The 18,852-nt window shown below is 41.4% G+C and overlaps 1 protein-coding gene across 2 annotated transcripts; it reads right to left on the reverse strand.

Moving 5' to 3' along the window:
- Window positions 1-294: 294 nt before the first annotated feature.
- Window positions 295-17,822, reverse strand: slc12a8 (solute carrier family 12 member 8). Of its 2 annotated transcripts, none has more exons than XM_062402940.1 (14): window positions 17,702-17,822; window positions 16,524-16,679; window positions 15,735-15,881; window positions 14,846-15,037; window positions 14,536-14,767; window positions 8,720-8,833; window positions 8,436-8,523; window positions 7,922-8,009; window positions 6,271-6,417; window positions 2,688-3,339; window positions 2,508-2,605; window positions 2,295-2,412; window positions 1,054-1,114; window positions 295-880 (listed from the first exon to the last, which is right to left on the reverse strand). In XM_062402940.1, the coding sequence occupies exons 2-14, from the start codon at window positions 16,656-16,658 to the stop codon at window positions 709-711; spliced, it is 2,244 nt and encodes a 747-aa protein (XP_062258924.1). In that variant the 5' UTR covers window positions 16,659-16,679; window positions 17,702-17,822; the 3' UTR covers window positions 295-708. The 2 variants fall into 2 exon arrangements, with proteins under 2 accessions (XP_062258924.1, XP_062258923.1); XM_062402939.1 differs by lacking the exon at window positions 17,702-17,822 and adding an exon at window positions 17,519-17,695.
- Between the last annotated feature and the right edge of the window lie 1,030 nt (window positions 17,823-18,852).

Below are 18,852 nucleotides of genomic sequence, written 5' to 3' on the forward strand. Positions count from 1 at the left end.
TTTTTGGCACACATTTCTCTTATTTGCTGTTCTCGAGCTCTTTTCAACAAAAGTTCCACAACAGCCACTAAATAGACCTTGTGCTCAGGTCATTTTTTCAAATATCGCTATTCCTAGAATTAAGAAAGGCCTTTGGTCCTAAGCATATTCTCACTGCACTTTGAAATTCTCCTTCTTGCCTACAAGGCCCTTAATAATATGGCACCTTCATACCTTGAAGAGCTCATAGCGCCATATAACCATAACCCTAACCCTGCAATTTTACTAAGAAAAGCACAATAACAACCTCACCAAAACAATTATTCACTGACTTTTTATTAAACCTTTATGTGTCGTATGTACAAAGGATAATGATTTTTTTCCTCAACGGCACCGTGCTGGCTGGACGTCCTGAGAGTGGCCCAGCAAAAGAATAATCTGACAATCACCGATTGTGATTTATCAGTAAAAGTTAAGACAAAATATTTTCTTTAATGGAAGAAAAAAAGCGACAAACTCCAGCTACGTCCACTTTTTCAGACATCTCTCTCGTTCTCTTGCACAAACACACCCTGTAACTCTGGAAACAGTTCAGAGTTCCTCAGCTTGGTGCCATTAAATGTCAGTAGGAGAACGGAAGTGGCTCAACATGAGACCCAGTTTGAGGCAGAACGTGTGGGTTCGGGCTGTCAGCTGTACGACAAGCCCCAGGAGCAGTGTCTGATTCCGTCAGCGGAGTGATGGCGGTTGCACCATCTTGTCGGACACGATGAATGAGGATTGGTGGTAGCGGTGGCGAGAGGCAAAGTCAGCATTCTCCTCCGTCAGCTGCCTGGTTTTCAGCCCGACCCCGGACAGAGAGGGCGTCACTATGACTTCATCCCGGGGAGATCCTTTTCCCCTGGAGGAGACGGAACCAGTGCAGAGAAAAAACGATAAGGTTGGGATGGAAAATAGCATATTGATGAAAAGACATTACAAGCAGAATTCCTCATGAAATGTTTTATGACCTTGTAATAGAGGAACCAATAAAAAAAGCAATGATCTGGACAGATAAATAGGAGCATTCGATACCTGCAAATACTTCTCAGTGTTGATTTGAGCCACGTGAAAAAGCTGAATCGAGCTGCAATACCTGCAAATACATGACATTCATTAGTTTGTTTTGCCCCATATACAAATGAGCTCAACAAATTAATTCAAATTGTAGCTGCAGGAGACAACTGAATAACTAGAAGGTTAGTCAGAGAGTTCATACGTCTGCCGAGGCTGATCGAACCCAGCAATATCTGCAATCTGCTATTTATAAATGCTCACAGTATTTTGCATTATTTCTTGAGAAATTCAGAAAGATGTCGAGAAATTCCCTCGTAATCCTTTATCCTGGATCTGCCCCTTTGGTCATATCTCACACCAAAAGTGAATGGGTTCTTCCTTGGCCTGTAGCCAACCCTTCTACCAAGTTTATGTCTAAAAGACCGACAAGCAGCAATGACAGAGGTAATAAGAATAGAAATAATACTTTATTAAGTTTGAATTTTCTTTGGAGATCTCTGAAGCTGTAACATAGCACAGAAAGTGCAAGAGTAACAGTAACAGAGAGTGACACACACACACACACACACACACACACACACACACACACACACACACACACACACACACACACACACACACACACACACACACACACACACACACACACACACACACACACACACACACACACACCATCTCATCAACCACCTGTGCAACAAGTGTTTGACCCTCACAGCTCTTCGCACACTGTACTGTGGCGAGTCAGATGCAGAGTGTCCCATCCAGCTATCCCAGAAATCCTCTAAGCCACAACAGCTGCCAGCCTTCCAGGCAAAGAGGCCGCAAGTGAAACTCCCAGCAATGTGTGAGATTACGTTACCAGGTCAAATAACCACGGAGCACGGGCATCAAATCTATTTGTTCAATTGTAAATTTGTTAATTCATTTTGCTGGACATATAGACATCTTAGACTTAATGCTCGACTAACAATATTAAGATAGGAATCTTGTTCCAGGTTATGTAAGACATTACTTGTAGGATACACCTACAATTATAAAGCCTCAAGTTAAGTTAAATTTCCTCTATGAAAATCAAAGCAAGAAACACTATATAGCAGTACATACATTAAGTTACTGTGACAGATTTTTACCTCCATCAAGAAAGTTATGTTGTCTTAATATACTCGCCCATGCAACAAAAACAGCAATTTGTTTTTAACGGCATCAATACAAACTATTCGGTTAAGCGATGACTGAAAATGAAGTGAAACAATCACCTATGGGAAGTCCGGGGCTTGTTTTCCCGATGTAGAAGTAGAGCAGCAAGGCCACGACTATGTTTGCCAAGGCATAAACCCACTGGATAACAAACATGATCACTAAAGAGGTCAAAGCCTGAAAGGAAAACAAATGATATATTAAAGTAAATCATTGAGTTCTGCAACTATCAGTAATAATTCCATGAGGACAAAGAGAAATAAGCAACGAACCCCGATGAGAGCGACCCAGTGGTTGCTGAACTTTGCGTAGACTGAATCCTGCAAGGCCTTGATTTCGAAGCTCTGTTGTTCTGCTTTACCTTCTGCACCTGAACATGTTAAATAACATGAGGGGGTCATGAAAAGCAGGTCCAAATAGTTGTCTAATGTTTCAGTGGAATAGCCAATCACCTGTGTTGTGGTTGCGATGGTCGGCACCTAAATCCGGTTTTGTACAGTTTTTGACCTGTGACTCTTCTTCTCTAGCTCTGGGCTCACCGCTTCCAGGCTGCACCTCAGCTTCCTCGTATGGCGGAGGTGAACCCGTTTCCTCTCCTTTCTCTTCTTCTGAGAACATGTTTCTGTTCAGGTCCAAACCAAAGCTGTCCATCAGCGTCTGTTTAGGAGTAGCCTTTCCGCCCTTTCCCCGGCTGCTTAACTCTTGCAAAGAAAAGGACTTCTCAGCCCCCGCGTCAACATTTGAGACAGGCGGAAACATCTGATCCATGTCCTTGGTGAACTCCGATAAAGTGCCTTTGCTCTGCGGACTCTCGCCTCCGCTCCCATAGTTGGGGAGAGGATCTTCAAGAAGCGGCCTGGAGCTCTGTAAGGCAGACCTGCGCTGGTTTCTCCTGGCCAGGGTGAGGGCGTCCCTTTTCTCTTTGCTCTGCAGCCGAAAGGTCATGGCCACGCTGAAGTAAGAGTAGTCGATGAAGCTGTAGGTGAGCATGAAGTTGATGGTGACGATGGGAGCGAGCACGTTGACCTGGCCGATGAAAATGAAGGCCATGGTGAGCAGGCTGGTCAGACAGATGGCAGCCACTGGGGTCTTGTTTGGGCCTTTCTGTGAGAGATCCACACAGTAATGTTAGTGACAGCTGCACCACACAAGAAAAATATGGTGTTTTTGTGCCAGACTAATGTTAGAGATCATTTATTTCCTCTCAATGATAATTGGATTAATTAGAAATTAGCACTGGAATGTTCACTTTTGACTATACCATGTCTTATACACACATATATACTGTAAATATAGTGCATTTAATACACTTTCAGTGTGACTAAGATCTTAGTAAACAACTATCAAACTACAAGTTCATGTTTCTGTTAGCACAACTAAATAAAGCATTCCACAAAATCTTCTCATGACTTCATGTGGCCTGTGGTTGGTCAGGAGCCACGTTCAGTCATTACTCACAGGCTAACCTGACACTGGACATCTGCAAGGCCCATGAGAAAGTCATTCCCACCTCAGAAAGGATGCTTATCTTTCTATTAGACAATTCTCTACAATAAAAGGTTATTTGAGTTTGACTTCAGGAGGGTTAAATGTCCGAGGAGAACAAACAGTTGAATTAACTGAATCTGATGGTCTAAAAATCTGATATCATTTGTGAAACACGGGTTCAAGCAAGAGAACAAAAACAATTCAACTAAAATTCCTTTGTCAAAAACGAAACCTTGTTTTACACTGTAAAACACAAACTTGAGATTGTTTGGGTAACTAGGATTTCTTAAAGTCACCAAAACATATTTAATGGTTTTGTTAGCTTTTTAACTTAGGAATAATTTGCTTCCACTAGCATTATTTAGTTTAATTTGTGAAGTAACCCTTAGTAGTTAATGTACGATGGCAAGACACAAAATAACAAAAGTTTTGTTTAGAGTGGAGGTCATGCAACGGGGTCTACAGAGTAATTCTCTGGCTTTTCATCAAGACTGCGGGTCTACCAAGTGACTACTGAGTGTCCAGAACATAATTTATATTTGTATATTTAATTATATTTATTTCGCAAAAGAAAATAAAAAAGACGTTTGTATTTTGTAATGGTTAAATGGTAAATTGGTATATACCTCACTATGTTGAGCAGCAACACAAGAATAGTTACTACTTGAAATTGTAATATTTTAGCTCAAAATTTACTTATTTGTCTAGAATTATAAAAGATAAATGATTAGAGGTCCAAATAAATGGTTGGCACTTTTCTTCAAATCTTTTCTTGAGTTTGAGTTGTACAAAAATCAAGTGCTTTCTTTCTGTACTTTCTGCAGTGCATGTGGTTTGATAAGCATTTTGCTTTCACTTCCCAGGTCCTGTCGTACAGTTTAAGGAGCACTGCAGTGTGCCTGGCAGCCCTCCAGAGCACACAGCGGAGCGGAGCCCTGCCCGTCGCCCTTCCTGCGTTTGTTCTGATGCTTTGATTTGGCCCAAGATGTCTAGAGCCTCATTCCAGCCCGCTGAGAGAGGTCAGGCGCTGCTGCTGTCCCAGGGTAGTCTGAGGAAAACTGGGGTAGACGAGGTCAGAGCGACAACGTGACAATGTGTGTGTAGCAGGAGTGAGTCGTAAGTCGAGGATGTAATGCAGTCAGCCTACTGAACGCACTTCTACAAAACAGCCCGCACATTATAATTAGGTAGTTGTGTCACTGCTTCCTTTTGAGTCCAGCCATCGCAACGCCCTGTACATTCATCTTTAGTACACTTTTTACATACAAAATGCCAGTTACTCTTAATCAGGGACAACATTACTGTTAATATTATAATAATAAGGATTCAGGTAATGAAAAACATGTAAAGGTGTTCAGTTCCCGGGGATTGTTTGTCTGAGCTAGAAAAAAAACACACATTCCCTTTTTATGAGGTAGTAGTCTTAAGGTACAGTGAATACTGAGATCATTGTATTTCTGTTCAATTTATGAATGTCTGTGATCAATATAGTGCAGGGCTAATACGATACAGTTAAAAAAGAAAGGACCAACCAAAAATACTGCCCGGTGGTCGTATGCCTCTGCGAACCAATTCAGACCAGTTTTAGTCCACATCCATTTTTTCCAGGTCATTTTGACCTTTGACCACTGGAAATCTAATCAGTGCATATTTGAGTCAAAGTGACAACTGGTTAAAATGAAAAGAAATTCCTAAGGGCTGACTTGAGACATCATGTTCAAGAGGCCAAAAACATGTTTTGTGAGGCCACAGTAACCTTTGACCTTTAACCACTCACATTGTAATCAGTTCATCTTTGAGTTAAAGTGAATGTCTGTTCCAAGTGTGAAGAATGTCCCTGAAGGTGCTCCTGAGATGTTGCGTTCACAAGAACATAAACGTGCTTTGTTAGGTGACTATGACCTTTCACCACCAAATTGTACTCAGGTCATCCTTGAGTCCAAATTAACATTTGTACAAACACTAATTTGAACAGTTCCTTCGAAGCTTTGTTATAATATCGTGTTCACAAGAACGGGACAGTCGACCTGAGAGCTGTCGCTGGCTTAGAGACATAAAAAAGCAGAATTTAATTTTGAATCATTTTGTCAAACTACTTCAGAGGGGTATAAATTAACTTGATATATATACTTTAAAGAGTGTACAAGCTTACTTACTGCTTTTAAATGATTACGTTTAGTTTAAAACCAAACTGGAGAACTGCACAAAACTAGCATGGTTCATATGTTTTTGCAAACGGCAATAAAGTCTAAAACTGTGGAAACTGAATAAATTGGGAGTAAAATGCTAAAATGATGAATTCATGGTTTTCATCAGGTTCTGCTGACTGCGATCATCCACTCAATCCAAACAAGGTCATCAGATAAAAAGTGTGAAGTTTAAACTTGGTTAACAGCAGGTAATTACTGTGCACTCACTCTTAGACACATTCACTCACTGAACAATCTACCCTAGAGTCTAAAGCCAATATTTTTCAGCAAGCTGTCAATGTGAATCCAGTCATCCCTCCCCTCGTGGCTCCATCCATCCATCCATCCACCCACCCACCCCTTTTCCCAGACAGGCCAGAGCCGGGATCACCCTCTCCTGGGCGATGCACTGAAGGATCCTGGGTGCACCGTACAGGCCGCCCATGCAGGAAGCCAGGGAGGAGACGTAGAGGCCCAGCAGAAAGAGGAAACCCACCAAGGAGACCTGGAGGAAGAAGGAAAACAAACAGAGGGGTGGAAGAGGATGGGGTGGGGTCGGGAGCGTACAACAGCTACACCCAGTTCAGTTCCGCTGCAGCCAGCTCCTTACGAAAACAATGAGAGCCGAGCATTGACAGTTAGAGCCAAAGATTGTGTTTTCATTATAGAGCGAGTGTAATGGGTTGGTTTGGATAATATATTCATCTCAGTCTTGCTGTTTTAAACTGTTATATGGTGAGAAGTAGTCCGCCACCAGCTGAGCTCATACTAAAACAATTTCTGCCTCATATCTGGCTGATGGACATTGACTAGAAAACAAACTGTCAGATGACTCAGCAGCATCCGAAACATCATTGATTCGTCGTCAGAATCACAGCTCAATCACGTCCTCCCACTTTAATGAAGACTTCCTGTGTTTGTCCCTATGAACTCAGCTTTGCTCTATGTAAATCTACCCTGTCCTCCTCACATCAGTTTTCCGTATGGAGCCTGACAAATGCTCCATTGTTGCTGAAATTCATAAATCCCACATTAAACCTCTGTTAATGCTATTTTACGTCTTTATGTTACATGAGCTGTATCTTCCAGTCAGTTATTACCTCCAGCAAGGGGCTTATGTTTTCCTCTGCTTTTGTTTATTTGTCTGCTATTTAGCTGGATTACGCAAAAAAATACAAGACCAATTACAGCAAGGCCTTGTGAAATGATGCAGAATTGCTCGGGGAAGAACCATTGACATTTTGGTACAGATCCGGATCAGGAGGCTAGAGAATTTAAATGTGAGACTGTTGGGCCCTTGGCTTATATATGAGATACTGAGTCAGTCTTGTTTTATTTTTGCCTTTAGATAGTTTGAGCTGAGCATTACATGTCAAAACAATAGATTCATTCAAATTAAAAAATAAGAAAGATGCTAAGCTTTTGAGAATTTCTGAAATGTCTCCATAATAAATCTTAATTGCGAGAAAACAGCCAATGTGTGGTCAGTGAAATAGACACAATAAATGTATCTTCAGCTCTTTAAATGTTCGAGCTAATGTGATTCAAAAAAAGTTGCATGATCATCACATAGTTTCAAAGTCACAAATGAGCAGGTTGTATCTTGTGATGTGATCATGTTTGCATTGGATTAAAAGTGTATCGGATGCTTCCTGTTCTCTTAGAATATCAAATTAACTTATGTAAATTCAAAGTGATGTCTGCTGCATGGCTGTAGTTCGCCCCTCTGGCACTATTTGCATGTGTGGGAAAAGGTCAGGGAAATGTGGTCATGGTAATTTGTCCAGGGTAATAAGAAATTACACAAATTCTGTTGAATACTTACAAAAACAATGCAGCAGAAAAATGTTTCATCTGCCTAGCTTGAACATGAAAATGTCCACTTGAGGAGAAAAAATAGGGTCAAAGGTTCTTACATCTCAACCATCTACGGAAATAAATACAGTCTTTCAACCCTGCTGCGGCAGAGGGCCTCTCTCACAGGGCAGGATGGAAACAAAGGAGTTTACCTTTTCTGCGATCAAGAAGTCATAGCGCAGAGCTTCTCTGGTGCAGATGGCCCCCAGGAGGAAGGCAAAGACCAGATACAGGAACCACCTGCGGATCACCAACAGTACAACACGCAGAACTATTAACAACGGCTCCTTTCTCACTATTAATAGGAAAATGGTGTCATCAGAGCTCCAAAAGTGACAGACAGAGTCATGCTGGGAATGTGGGATGTTTATTCCCTCTGGTGAAAATAGAAAAGGCCGTCTTTATTATAAGATAACAATAATTTTAAGATGGATCATATCATCCATACAATGTAGTTAAAAAACTCTATGAAATATCATTTTTCTGGTGGTTTTCTAGAATTCATGTAACTCTATTCACAGTCCCTGGGTTAGTTTGTGCACCTTTACTGTAGTTGTAGACTTATATAATTCATTGTGTACTATTTCACTGTGGTGTTTTCGTCTTTTGACAATATCGCTGTGTTGTTTTCGTTTGTTTGGGAGTGTGTTTGGGCTGTTGTCATACGAGGTGAAGAGAGCTGCCAGCGTTCCCACAGGGATGTTTTGTTCTGGCCGCTGAAGGTCTGAGCTCATGTTGAAGCCTGCCATTACCCCTACGAACCCACATACACACACACACACACACACACACACACACACACACACATGGGTAAAGAAAAACCACAGAAATGTACACAACATACCTTACAATAAAAAAGGATTTTTTAATATTCCATATAGCTGCAAGAAAGGTAGAATTAACAGCACATGTTTTCTACCAATAAGAGGCGACGGTGGGGGTCTATTCACCTGTAGCAGCAGGGAAGAAGACCCCAAATACTGTGAAGAAGTTTTCCCCAGGAGTGTAATCAGGCTTTGTGTTGCTGCTGAGCAGCTCGGCTGAATAACCAATGAAACCATGCTCTGAAAGAAGAGGAAGCAGCGAACAATGAAAATCAGCAATGAACCTTAGGTCGGGACAAGGTGAGTATAAACGTAAAATGAACTGTTGAAAAAATCACATTATGTATAAATTGCAGAAGGTATAAGCAATATTTGAAGAGCACCTTCGCCCAGAATATTATATTATTGTCTGCTGTTGTTTTGTTTTTTTTGTAGGATTACACAGAAATCTACTCAACCCATTTCCATGAAATTTTGTGGAGGGCGGAGCATGACCCCCCCAAAGAACTCAATACCTTTGGCTGCAGATCTGGATCAGGGGGCGGATCCAGTAATGCTTTTTTTTCACTGTATTTGTTATAGTCACTTTTCAACATTTGACTTGATATCTCAGAGGATAATCATGGATCTTAATAAAAAAAAGAGACATGTGTAGGGTCTGCAATTGGTTGCAGTTTCAAATAAAAATCTGGATCTAGTGAATTCAAATCAGGTTTTTCCTAAGGGACCATTGGGCCTTGGGCTGTTCGAGTTTCCTATGTGATAATCATCTTTTAAATCAGCCCTTTTCCCCAATGACTGTAGCGCCAGACTACAGCCTCTATTTCTCCCTCCAGCTACAGCATGATGTAATGTAATCAGCTGCTTACAGCAGTGGTGTTTTCATTTTCTTTCTATTCAGTCATAATTCTTTGTCCAGGATGCTTAATAGTGATGGTTTTTTTTTACACTGCACTTCCTGGAGACAGTGAGAAAAACGGGAAAATGTGAACACATTATGTCTGCACCAGGGGATTTTCCTTATGAAAGACGTATAACAGAAATTATAGGTTTGGAAAATATCCCATCATGTCTGCAAAGTGTAGAGACACAAAGGCTTAACAATCAGTACATCACAAAGGGAAGCTGGAGGCCTAAAAAAGCATTCTTATTAAACCTTTATACTATATAACTCTGAGGAACCTATTTGGATAGATCTGCAATTCCCAGCAATTTAAACACACTAAACAAGTTGTAGGACCACATGTCCAGAACATGAGATTAAATCGTGTGCATTTCGATCAAACAAATGACAACCAAAGGTAGAAATTCACTTCAAAAATATGCAGTATAAAAGATGAGTGCGGTTTGTTGAGTCTAAGTCACTTTGGTGGTTGAGTGAGGGAGATTGTTCTGCACTGATGGGGGCCATTTAAAGCGTGCAGGCTGAAGTGCCCGCCTGTGTTACAACACCGGACATTTCCCCCTCGGTTATCTTGCGATGGGAAAGAATGTGTTCTGTCAGATTAATGACATGTTTATCCAAAAGGAAGTCGCCGCCCTTTTCAGAAGCTCAACAGCTTCCAAGTTTGAGAGAAAAGCATGAGAGCGAGCGAGAGAGGGAGACAGAGAGTGAGACCAAGAGAGGGAGGGAGACCATGCACTGTTTTTTGTTTTCTTTCTTTTTTGTGTTAGTCAAAAGCCCAAACCAAGAACAAATTTGGTTATTCTAGTTATTCCTCGTGCACATAATCTCCAGGGTAGGAATTTAAAGGAGGCTACAAAAACTCGACTTGAAACGGGACTGGGAGCCCAAACTCTTTTTCACTCTGGGACCCGATGCGACCGCCCTCTGTGCAAACAATCACAATCAAACAACTCCACGCCGGTCAGTGTCCATGTCTGCACCACAGGCTCTCCACCCATATTACAACATCATGCTCCAGCATCCAACAACTCTCTGCAGTTGAGGGCGTTCACATTTTTATGAGGTAAATGTGTTTCTATGAACAGAAATTCAATGTTTAGAAATACTGTCAGAGTTTTCAGCATCTGATCTCAAGAGCTGTGGACAAAGCTACGAAAAAAATGCCTTTGAAGTTGTGTTTTCCATTTTATATGGGAACTCACACCTCCAGTACCAAGCTCTTATTTGTAGTATGGCCTGCACATAGATTTAGATAACAAAGGATGAAGCTACTTTACATCTCTCCAAAGTCACATGCACAGATTAAGCCTTATCTATGTTCAAATGCACCGGATCATTCGTTCTTTTTATCCAATCACAACCTGACAGGCTCGCCTTGAGCCAATCACCTGTGATCTGCCAGAGTTTAAAATCTGCTCTCTCCCTCCTGTCAATCAGCTGTCGGTTCCGTGATTAATTAGTGACTCTCCTCTGCCCCTACGCCATCTCATTGGACACTTAAATCCAATTCAACTGTCCAATCAGAGGCCTTCATTAGACATCCCAACTTCGTGCTCCTTTCCTCATCACCAGCACCACAAGTGTCAAGGCTCCAAGAGGAAGCCTTACATCCTTACATCCCAAGGACCCAATTCATTGGAATGATTCCAATGCGTTGTGCTTCCAAACTCTAATCCTCCTGGTCACAATTCATTTCATTTCATTCTAATACATTTTCTCTTCAACTGGAATTCACATGATTATCAGCTGTATTACATTGCTGGTGCCATTTGGCTCATTTTAGCATGCTAAAATTCTAAACTAAGATGGTGACCATTGTAATCCTGCATCAGCAGTTTAGCATAGTCATTGAGAGCATGTAGGATGTTGATGTTAGTGTTCAGCTCAAAGTATCTCCTGACGTCCTCACAGAGCTGCTAACCCAGCTTTAAAAACAATCTACGGACCACAGCACCCACATTTCAGTGTGTATGTTGAACAGCAAGTGCACAGGCTGAGTGGGGCTCCTCTCTGAGCTCAGCATTCCTCTGATACCGATTGGAATGTGTAGTCAGCTTACATGAGCATCTGAGGCCTCTCTCCCTGACTCACTGACCTCTTATTCTCCGACACCAATGACTATAAACTGCTGTACATGGGGAGCAGGGCCGGCTGTGATGTTGCAGAGGTGGGGCACGTCCCGCTGGGATGATTGAGAACCATGTATTACCGTAGAATCACAGAGTGAAGTGTGGCGGTCCCTGGAGTCGCGGCCACAGCCTCAGATCTCAGATCTCAGTTCCGGCCTCCTATCCTCATTTTCCAAAAATGTGGGTGAGTCTGGCTAACACCCTAAACTCCAGACCCGAAGAGAACATTATGGCTTCCTGTTGTGTAGGGAATACGCTCCAAGTATTGGGACAGAGTAATCTGTGTCAGATTGTATTTTATCTAAGCACCACAATCACAGCAGCTTGGACTTGAACTGTTTAGTTGCAAAGACAATACTTTGGCAGCGTTACTAAGCAGACTAAATTATTTACTACTCTCCAATTGAAAAAATAAAAACTCCTCCCGATTCCCACATGGGAAGATAAAACGCTATTCTGAGCTGCTATAGGTGTTGGAGTAGTTCAGTAACCAAATCTAACTCCTCCTGTCAGAGTAATGCAGGAAGGACTTGTCATTATAAGCCACTTAGCAGATCCTAATGCCTGAAGAAATGAGGAAGCCAGGTCAGTCTACAAGTGAGAATTCATATAAGTAAGTTATATAAACTAACTGACTGAAACAGCATCAGAGTTTGAAAGATCATCTCATTGAGACCTTGGATGATAACGCAAACAAAAATCAACATAAACAGAATCATGCATTTTTAGCCTTGAAATATCATTATATTATTCAATATTTTTCTGTATTGACTATTCTGGCAAATATTTTTCAATATTATATCATATTTCTGAATATTTCGAATTAGTCCTGCATTTTAGCCTTTTCATGAAGTGCTATCCAGTTCTTTTCTACCATTCAGTTCAAAATGTGAGCCGTTGATCATGAGGTATAGAATATTGACAAGCCAATAACAAGCCTTTCTTAAAATGCCAATATTTCCTGAGAATATGGATTAACCAATATCCCATTTAAATTTTTATGTTGTGCACCATTTTGCCCACCAGAACAGCCTTAGCCGTAGGTATGATGTACAATGGTATCTGAAACCTGTCATGATGATATTCTCACCAAGTGTTTACAGAGGGGACATGTTATCAAACTATGACACGGTTTTGGCAGCGGCTCTTCAACCTTCAGGATGTGCCTCGGCGTCCAGCGAGTGCACGCTAATCTGAGCTGGTTCAGCTAGCTTGGGGACATGCTGGTCCACTGCCAACCATGAGGTCAGCGCAGAACACACAGCAGCTCTTAAGTGGAAAAACCTGGAGAAGGCATTACACGCCCGGTTCTCCCACAGTTCTTCAGCAAGGGCAAACTTTACTCTAGCAACTGTTGCTGTAAGTGGCACAGAGGCAACTACAGTACAAAATTTTGATCATGCCAGAATCAACCAATATAGCCAGTATAGGACAGGTGGTCTGAAACCCATCTAAGCCTGTTTTATATTCTGTGCAGTGAGTTTCCTCTTACTATTATGGCTTAAGTAAAGTCAAATTGTGTGTTCTTGCTTTATTCACAAAAGTACTGGCTCGACTCGTGAAACACTTTTGTCGTCCCACTGGACAGGACGTTGATAATCAGTGAGAACAGGAAATGTAGGGAAGGACTTCCTGAGGCCGGCAAAAGAGTACAAGATACTTAAAAAGAGCAACATTTTTTCACCACAAAAAAATAAAAGAAGAAAGACAGACAAAAAAAAACTTAATAGAACACAATGCAAGTTTTGGACCGGCTTAAACCAAAACATCGGAAAAACAGGGAATAGAAACTGAGAGGAAATATTTTTTTTTACTGTAGGCAAACAGGTTAAAAGGTTGACAAGCGAGACAGACATGGCGCACGCACACACTCACACACATTTGCACTTTTATTTTAGTGAGGACACTCATCGGCATAATGCTTTTCCTAGCCCCTTAACCTTACCTTAACCATCACAACTAAATGCCTAACACTATCCTAACTATAATCCAAACCTTTACCCTAAAACCAAGTCTTATCCCCAGTCCATTAAAGGTGGGACACAAAGTGAGTACCTGCCAAAATGTCCTCACATTCCCGAAATGTCCTCACTACGTAGGTTTTAGAGTAAAATAGTCCTCACAAAGATATCTTTACAAGAGCGCACACACAAATATTTGTATAGCTATCTTAGTGAAGACACTCATCGAAATCATGCATTCCCTAGCCACTAGCCCAAAAGTTAACCATCCAAACTAACTACATAACCTTTGACCAAACCTCAATCTAATTCTAACCCTAAAACCAAGTCTGAACCCCCTAAGAGTCCATTAAAGGGGGGGGGGGGGGGGTCAAAAAGATTCCTCACTTTCCCAAAATGTCCTCACTCCATAGGTTGTAGATTAAAACTGGTCCTCACAAAGACAGCTGTACAAGACTGCACACACACACACATAAACACACACACACAGGATGATGAGAAAGTGTACAGAACGCAAAGGATACAGACTGGCACTGATCAAATAAGTGGTACTACACCACCACCTACTGGTCTCAGCGGGTTAGACATTCAAAATTGTTGTCCACTGACTATTTCAGTGGCTCTGCAACTTTTCAACAAATCAAATCAAATCAACAAAAATCCTGCTAAGACACAAACAAACATACAGACAGAGAGACAGACAGACAGACAGAGACAGACAGACAGGTAGACAGAAGGAGACAGACAACAATCAAAACATAACCTCCTCGGTTGATGTAGTAATATTATGCCATTGAATAATTTGAAGATTCTTTTTGATCATTATGTATACTTGAAAATACTCATACAGAGACTGGCCTGACACAGCAGAACTGATTTAACCACAATGTCAGAAACCATCTGGCTTTTTACCCTTTATATCAGAATTTACTGCCCAAATCCTACCTGGGTCGAGGTGCGTGAAGCTTCCAACCACAAAGTCCAGCGTGGAGATGGCCAGCACGGCCAGCAGCAGCAGCTGGATTCTGACAATCCACTTGACGCCCGCCAGGTTGATACCGAGCAGGGCCAGCAGCACCGCCGCCGACATGCCACGCACCGCCCACTGGGTCTGCAGACCCAGCAGCTCAGCCACCGACTCAGAGAAACCGGTGATGTACATGGCTCCAGCCGAGCACTGCGGAGCCAAAGTCATATCACAAAACACAAAACTTCACATAAGCAAATATTATATTCAGCCTTCATAAATACTCACCTGTCCAAAGACATACAGGAGGCCCATGGTGCCCCCGACCCGGCCACCCAGGACGGTGGAGATCATGGAGTAGATTCCTCCGCTTCCGACGCCACAGTGCTCACACACTCCGATCCCTGACATCACCGTCACTAAAGCCACCAGCACCACCGAGGAAACCAGGAGCATCCCAAGCAGCACGCCTGTGTTCCCCTGGAAGAAACAAAGAGAACCATTTGAAACTAATGAATGCACTTACTACTGTTAATGTAAAACTGCAGTTTCTATCATTTATATTATTATTATAATGTTGTTAGCTATATACAGATATTTCAGTGTTTGTCTTGTTTTTCTAATACAGCTGTTTGAATACTCAACGTGGATATAATGTAAAAATGTGTATAATCCAGATAAAGCTGAACTATGTTCAAAACTTACAATGTTCTCTGAAAGAAAACATTAACTTTTTTACTTCCTTATACTTGGGTTGTGGCCTTGATGTTAAGGAAAACTAAAGAGAACGGGAAATCCGGGAGACCTTGGGGTTAAAGTAGCGATCAATGAACTGTACTGTCCCTTGTTTGATGTCCAAGGACCTTTGAAACATAACTGTCCTGTTGTATCTGTCTCATTTCCTGTTATTATTCCTTCTCTTCGACCTTTACAAAAGAGTCAAACAGTGACGAAAGACGAAAACTATGGATGCATCTGATGTCAGGGGGGAAAAAATCTGACTGAGGCTATCAGTATTAGTTTCATCATTTGTTTTGACACACCAAATATTTTCCTTACAGATTTTGTCTTTATATTTCTTTGCTTCTCTCTAAAAGTCAGTGAGAGTTTAAGTGGATATGGTTGTATAACTGTCTACAGGCACAAATATGGAGAGTAGAACGCAGTGTGAACGCACCACCAGGTAGCCAGTGCGCAGGAATAAAACCACACCGAAGATGTTGATCATGCAGGTGGTGAAAACACCGTCCCAGGTGCCGAACAGCACCGGCTCCCACACGAACACCTTGATCCTCCACCACGGCTGGCTCGGCTGCTGGAAACCCTGAAAACACAGGAACACAACCGGTACAGCACTGGGATATCTAGAGAGGATTGAGTATCTCCACCAAGGAGGTTATGTCTTTCAAATTGCAAGATATTTTGATTGTTTTCTATTTTTACAACTCACCAATTTCTCAGGGAATAATTCAGGGATTTGATGAAAACATTTTGAATATTTAGGAAACTGATATATGTGAGTGAAATTTAGTGGGGCCTTATTGGATCTTGGTAGAGTTATGAACTCTACTGAGTGACCTCTAGGTTTAACGATAAGGTTTCTTGCAAGAGGAAACAGTCATCTCATGTTATTCATTTATAAAACTACTGAGGAAACTTCCACACTACTTCACTTCGCCCTTTAAAAACAAGTCACAACTGTACACCATCCAGTAACTACATCAACTTAGAAGTCCTTAACACTTGCACCTCAGTTATTCTGCACCTTTTAATCTCACATTCCCCTTGGTGATAGTAAATCTATATCTGATGTTTTTTAGGGTTCCTGTAATTGTTTAATTTACAAAATAAGAAGGTCATTGTCGTATTCATCATCCAATTGGCTTCATCTCCATGAATCTGGGTCATATTTAAGATATCAAAGCACATTTCTCACCTCTTGTGTTTTATTTACATCGAATCATACCTGTGCATCTTCATGAAACAGATCTTGGACGTGTGTGTTTGTTTTGTTGTCGATGACCCCCTCCTTCAACAGTCCAGGGTCATCTCCCTTCTGGTCCCCAGCGTGGACCGTCCAACCAAATGGGAGGGTATCCATGGCAACCTACGGGTATGTCCCCTTCGAGAAGTCAAAAGTCAACATGAGAAGAAAAAATAAATCCACGTTCGTTTTTCTTCTGATTTAAGACCAAATGCATGAACGTCTGAGGCTGTGAAGCTGTGTGTGTGTCATGAGAGTGACAGAAGGCTGCGTTAGTCCCGCCTCTCCCGGTGAGGACACCCGGATACAACAGGGTGTGAACCTGAATGGTGAGCCAGGTATTTATAATAACACATCAGCACAGTGATAAATGAACCTGCACTCAGCAGCAAATATTAAGAGGTTAACTCATTCAGCTGTAGATATCATAAACCAAAATGTTTGTGGTTAGGCTACTTTCTAATGTTGTCTTGCAATAAATATATCGATAAGAATAAAAAAATAGACAAAATTGGATATTCAAAAAATATAGAGGATGAATAGATATATTATGATTTCGGACACAGCATTCGCCTCCTCGTTAACAAGGCTGTCGTGTTTACACAGTGCAAAGCGTAGACACCGTTTGGAACGAAACCGCATTGACAAAACGGACAATTTAAGGTTTCCCGGGCGCTTTCGTATAATGTATTGCCCCACAATCTCTAAACATCAAACGAGACAGTTTTAAATTAAACTATAAGCAATTCGGCTACTTAAATAAATAAAAAACAATTGAATTAGCCAACAAGTAAAACAAGTTAAAGTTGAAATGTTACGCAAAACAAGTGTCTGTTTATAGGACACACTGCGCGCGGCCGAGTCATTTAAGGACAAGCGCCGATACGATCCAGCCTGGACTATTTAAGTTTGACTTTAGATTGACAGATTTTTGAATTAAGTGCAGCGTGATGTTGAAAATGAACGGTAAACCGTACCTGTGGCAGAGAGCTTCATGTCACGCCATGCTGCTGCAGAAGGTTTAATCGTGTGTAAAATGTCAGATGAATTCATTGATCCATTGTTTTTTCTATTGAATCTATATCCAGTCAGTGTGATCAGGTCCACGTGTTCAGTGAAACGTCAGCAGCAGCAGGTGTTCGTGTCGATGTGTTGGTTACCTTCCAGGGTGTTGCTGCTTTGCTCAAGGATCCTGTGTTAGTTTTGGCAAGACCCACTGCAGACAAGGTTGACTCATGATTACAGCTGAAACATAGCCAACGCACGAATATGTGGCCCTTCAATATATCCTTATCTTCTCTTATTTTATTTGTGGAAATATTTCCCAACACATGATTAGACCAAAGGAAGCTTCTGTCTTTTGTTCTCAGAAATGACAACATGCATGTGTAAGAGGAAGTGATCTGAAATCCTCAGTGTGTTTTGGGATTTAACTGTTTATTTACAAGATTTCAGTGGGAGGGATATTAATCCCTGAGGTGGCAGAAGATCCAGCAAATTTATGAAGTTTGTTCACTTCCAACTACCTTCTCGTATTTATACAATTAGCTGATTCATTCATTAGATACTTATTTTGGTTGAAAGTTTTCTTTCTTTTAAAAACTAAGATTGACATTATTCAACAATTCTGGACATGGATGACAAATACAAAAATAAAAACAGATTGATATAAACTGAAGATAGTTTATTCTTGTAGCCCTACAATAGAGGCGGTGGTCTAGTGACAGAAACTTGGACTATATGGGCAGAAAAGGTCTCTGGTTCGTCTCTGGTTCGACTCCACGGAGAAACAACAAAAAGACGAACCTGGATTGATCTGTCCAAAAATCCATACCCTGTCTAGTGCCCCTGAGCAAGGCACCTTACTCCCCCAACATCTGCACCCCGTGCATCGTACATGGTCGCTCACTGCTCTGTGTCCTGCCACATGGATTAAAAGCAGAGGTTAAATTTCCCTACAATTGCATGTGTGCCTGCGCATGTGTTTGAGATAAATACATGTATCTTAATCTTAACATAAAAACATATTTCTTTTGATTTGTTTAATTTTATTCTTTTTATTTTTGATGATTGATTTATTCTTGGTGAAATTATTATTTAAACTCATCCAAGACGATCTGTGGATCAGGGGGTAGTGTGCTCAGGTTGCCCTCTAACCAGGAGGTTGATGGTTTGATCCCCGAATTGCCCCTATGGCTGCGCCGCTGTGTAGGAATGGTGTGTGATAGTTTTGTTCTTACCTTTGGCTCACACACTGGCATTGCAGCATCAATCGGTTAACAATAATTATCAAAGAGAGGCCCAAAGATCG

Source organism: Platichthys flesus, chromosome 13 (genome assembly GCF_949316205.1).
Source record: "Platichthys flesus chromosome 13, fPlaFle2.1, whole genome shotgun sequence".
In the NCBI taxonomy this organism is placed as follows: domain Eukaryota; kingdom Metazoa; phylum Chordata; class Actinopteri; order Pleuronectiformes; family Pleuronectidae; genus Platichthys; species Platichthys flesus.

Excerpts from the sequence above, each read along its gene's own strand:
- slc12a8 (XM_062402940.1), bottom strand. The coding sequence starts at position 16,658 with ATGGATACCCTCCCATTTGGTTGGACGGTCCACGCTGGGGACCAGAAG. Across the intron at positions 3,340-6,270 it reads TGGCCTGTCTGGGAAAAGGG|AAAGGCCCAAACAAGACCCC; the intron begins GTGGGTGGGTGG and ends GATCTCTCACAG. Across the intron at positions 881-1,053 it reads ACACTGAGAAGTATTTGCAG|GGGAAAAGGATCTCCCCGGG; the intron begins GTATCGAATGCT and ends CGTCTCCTCCAG.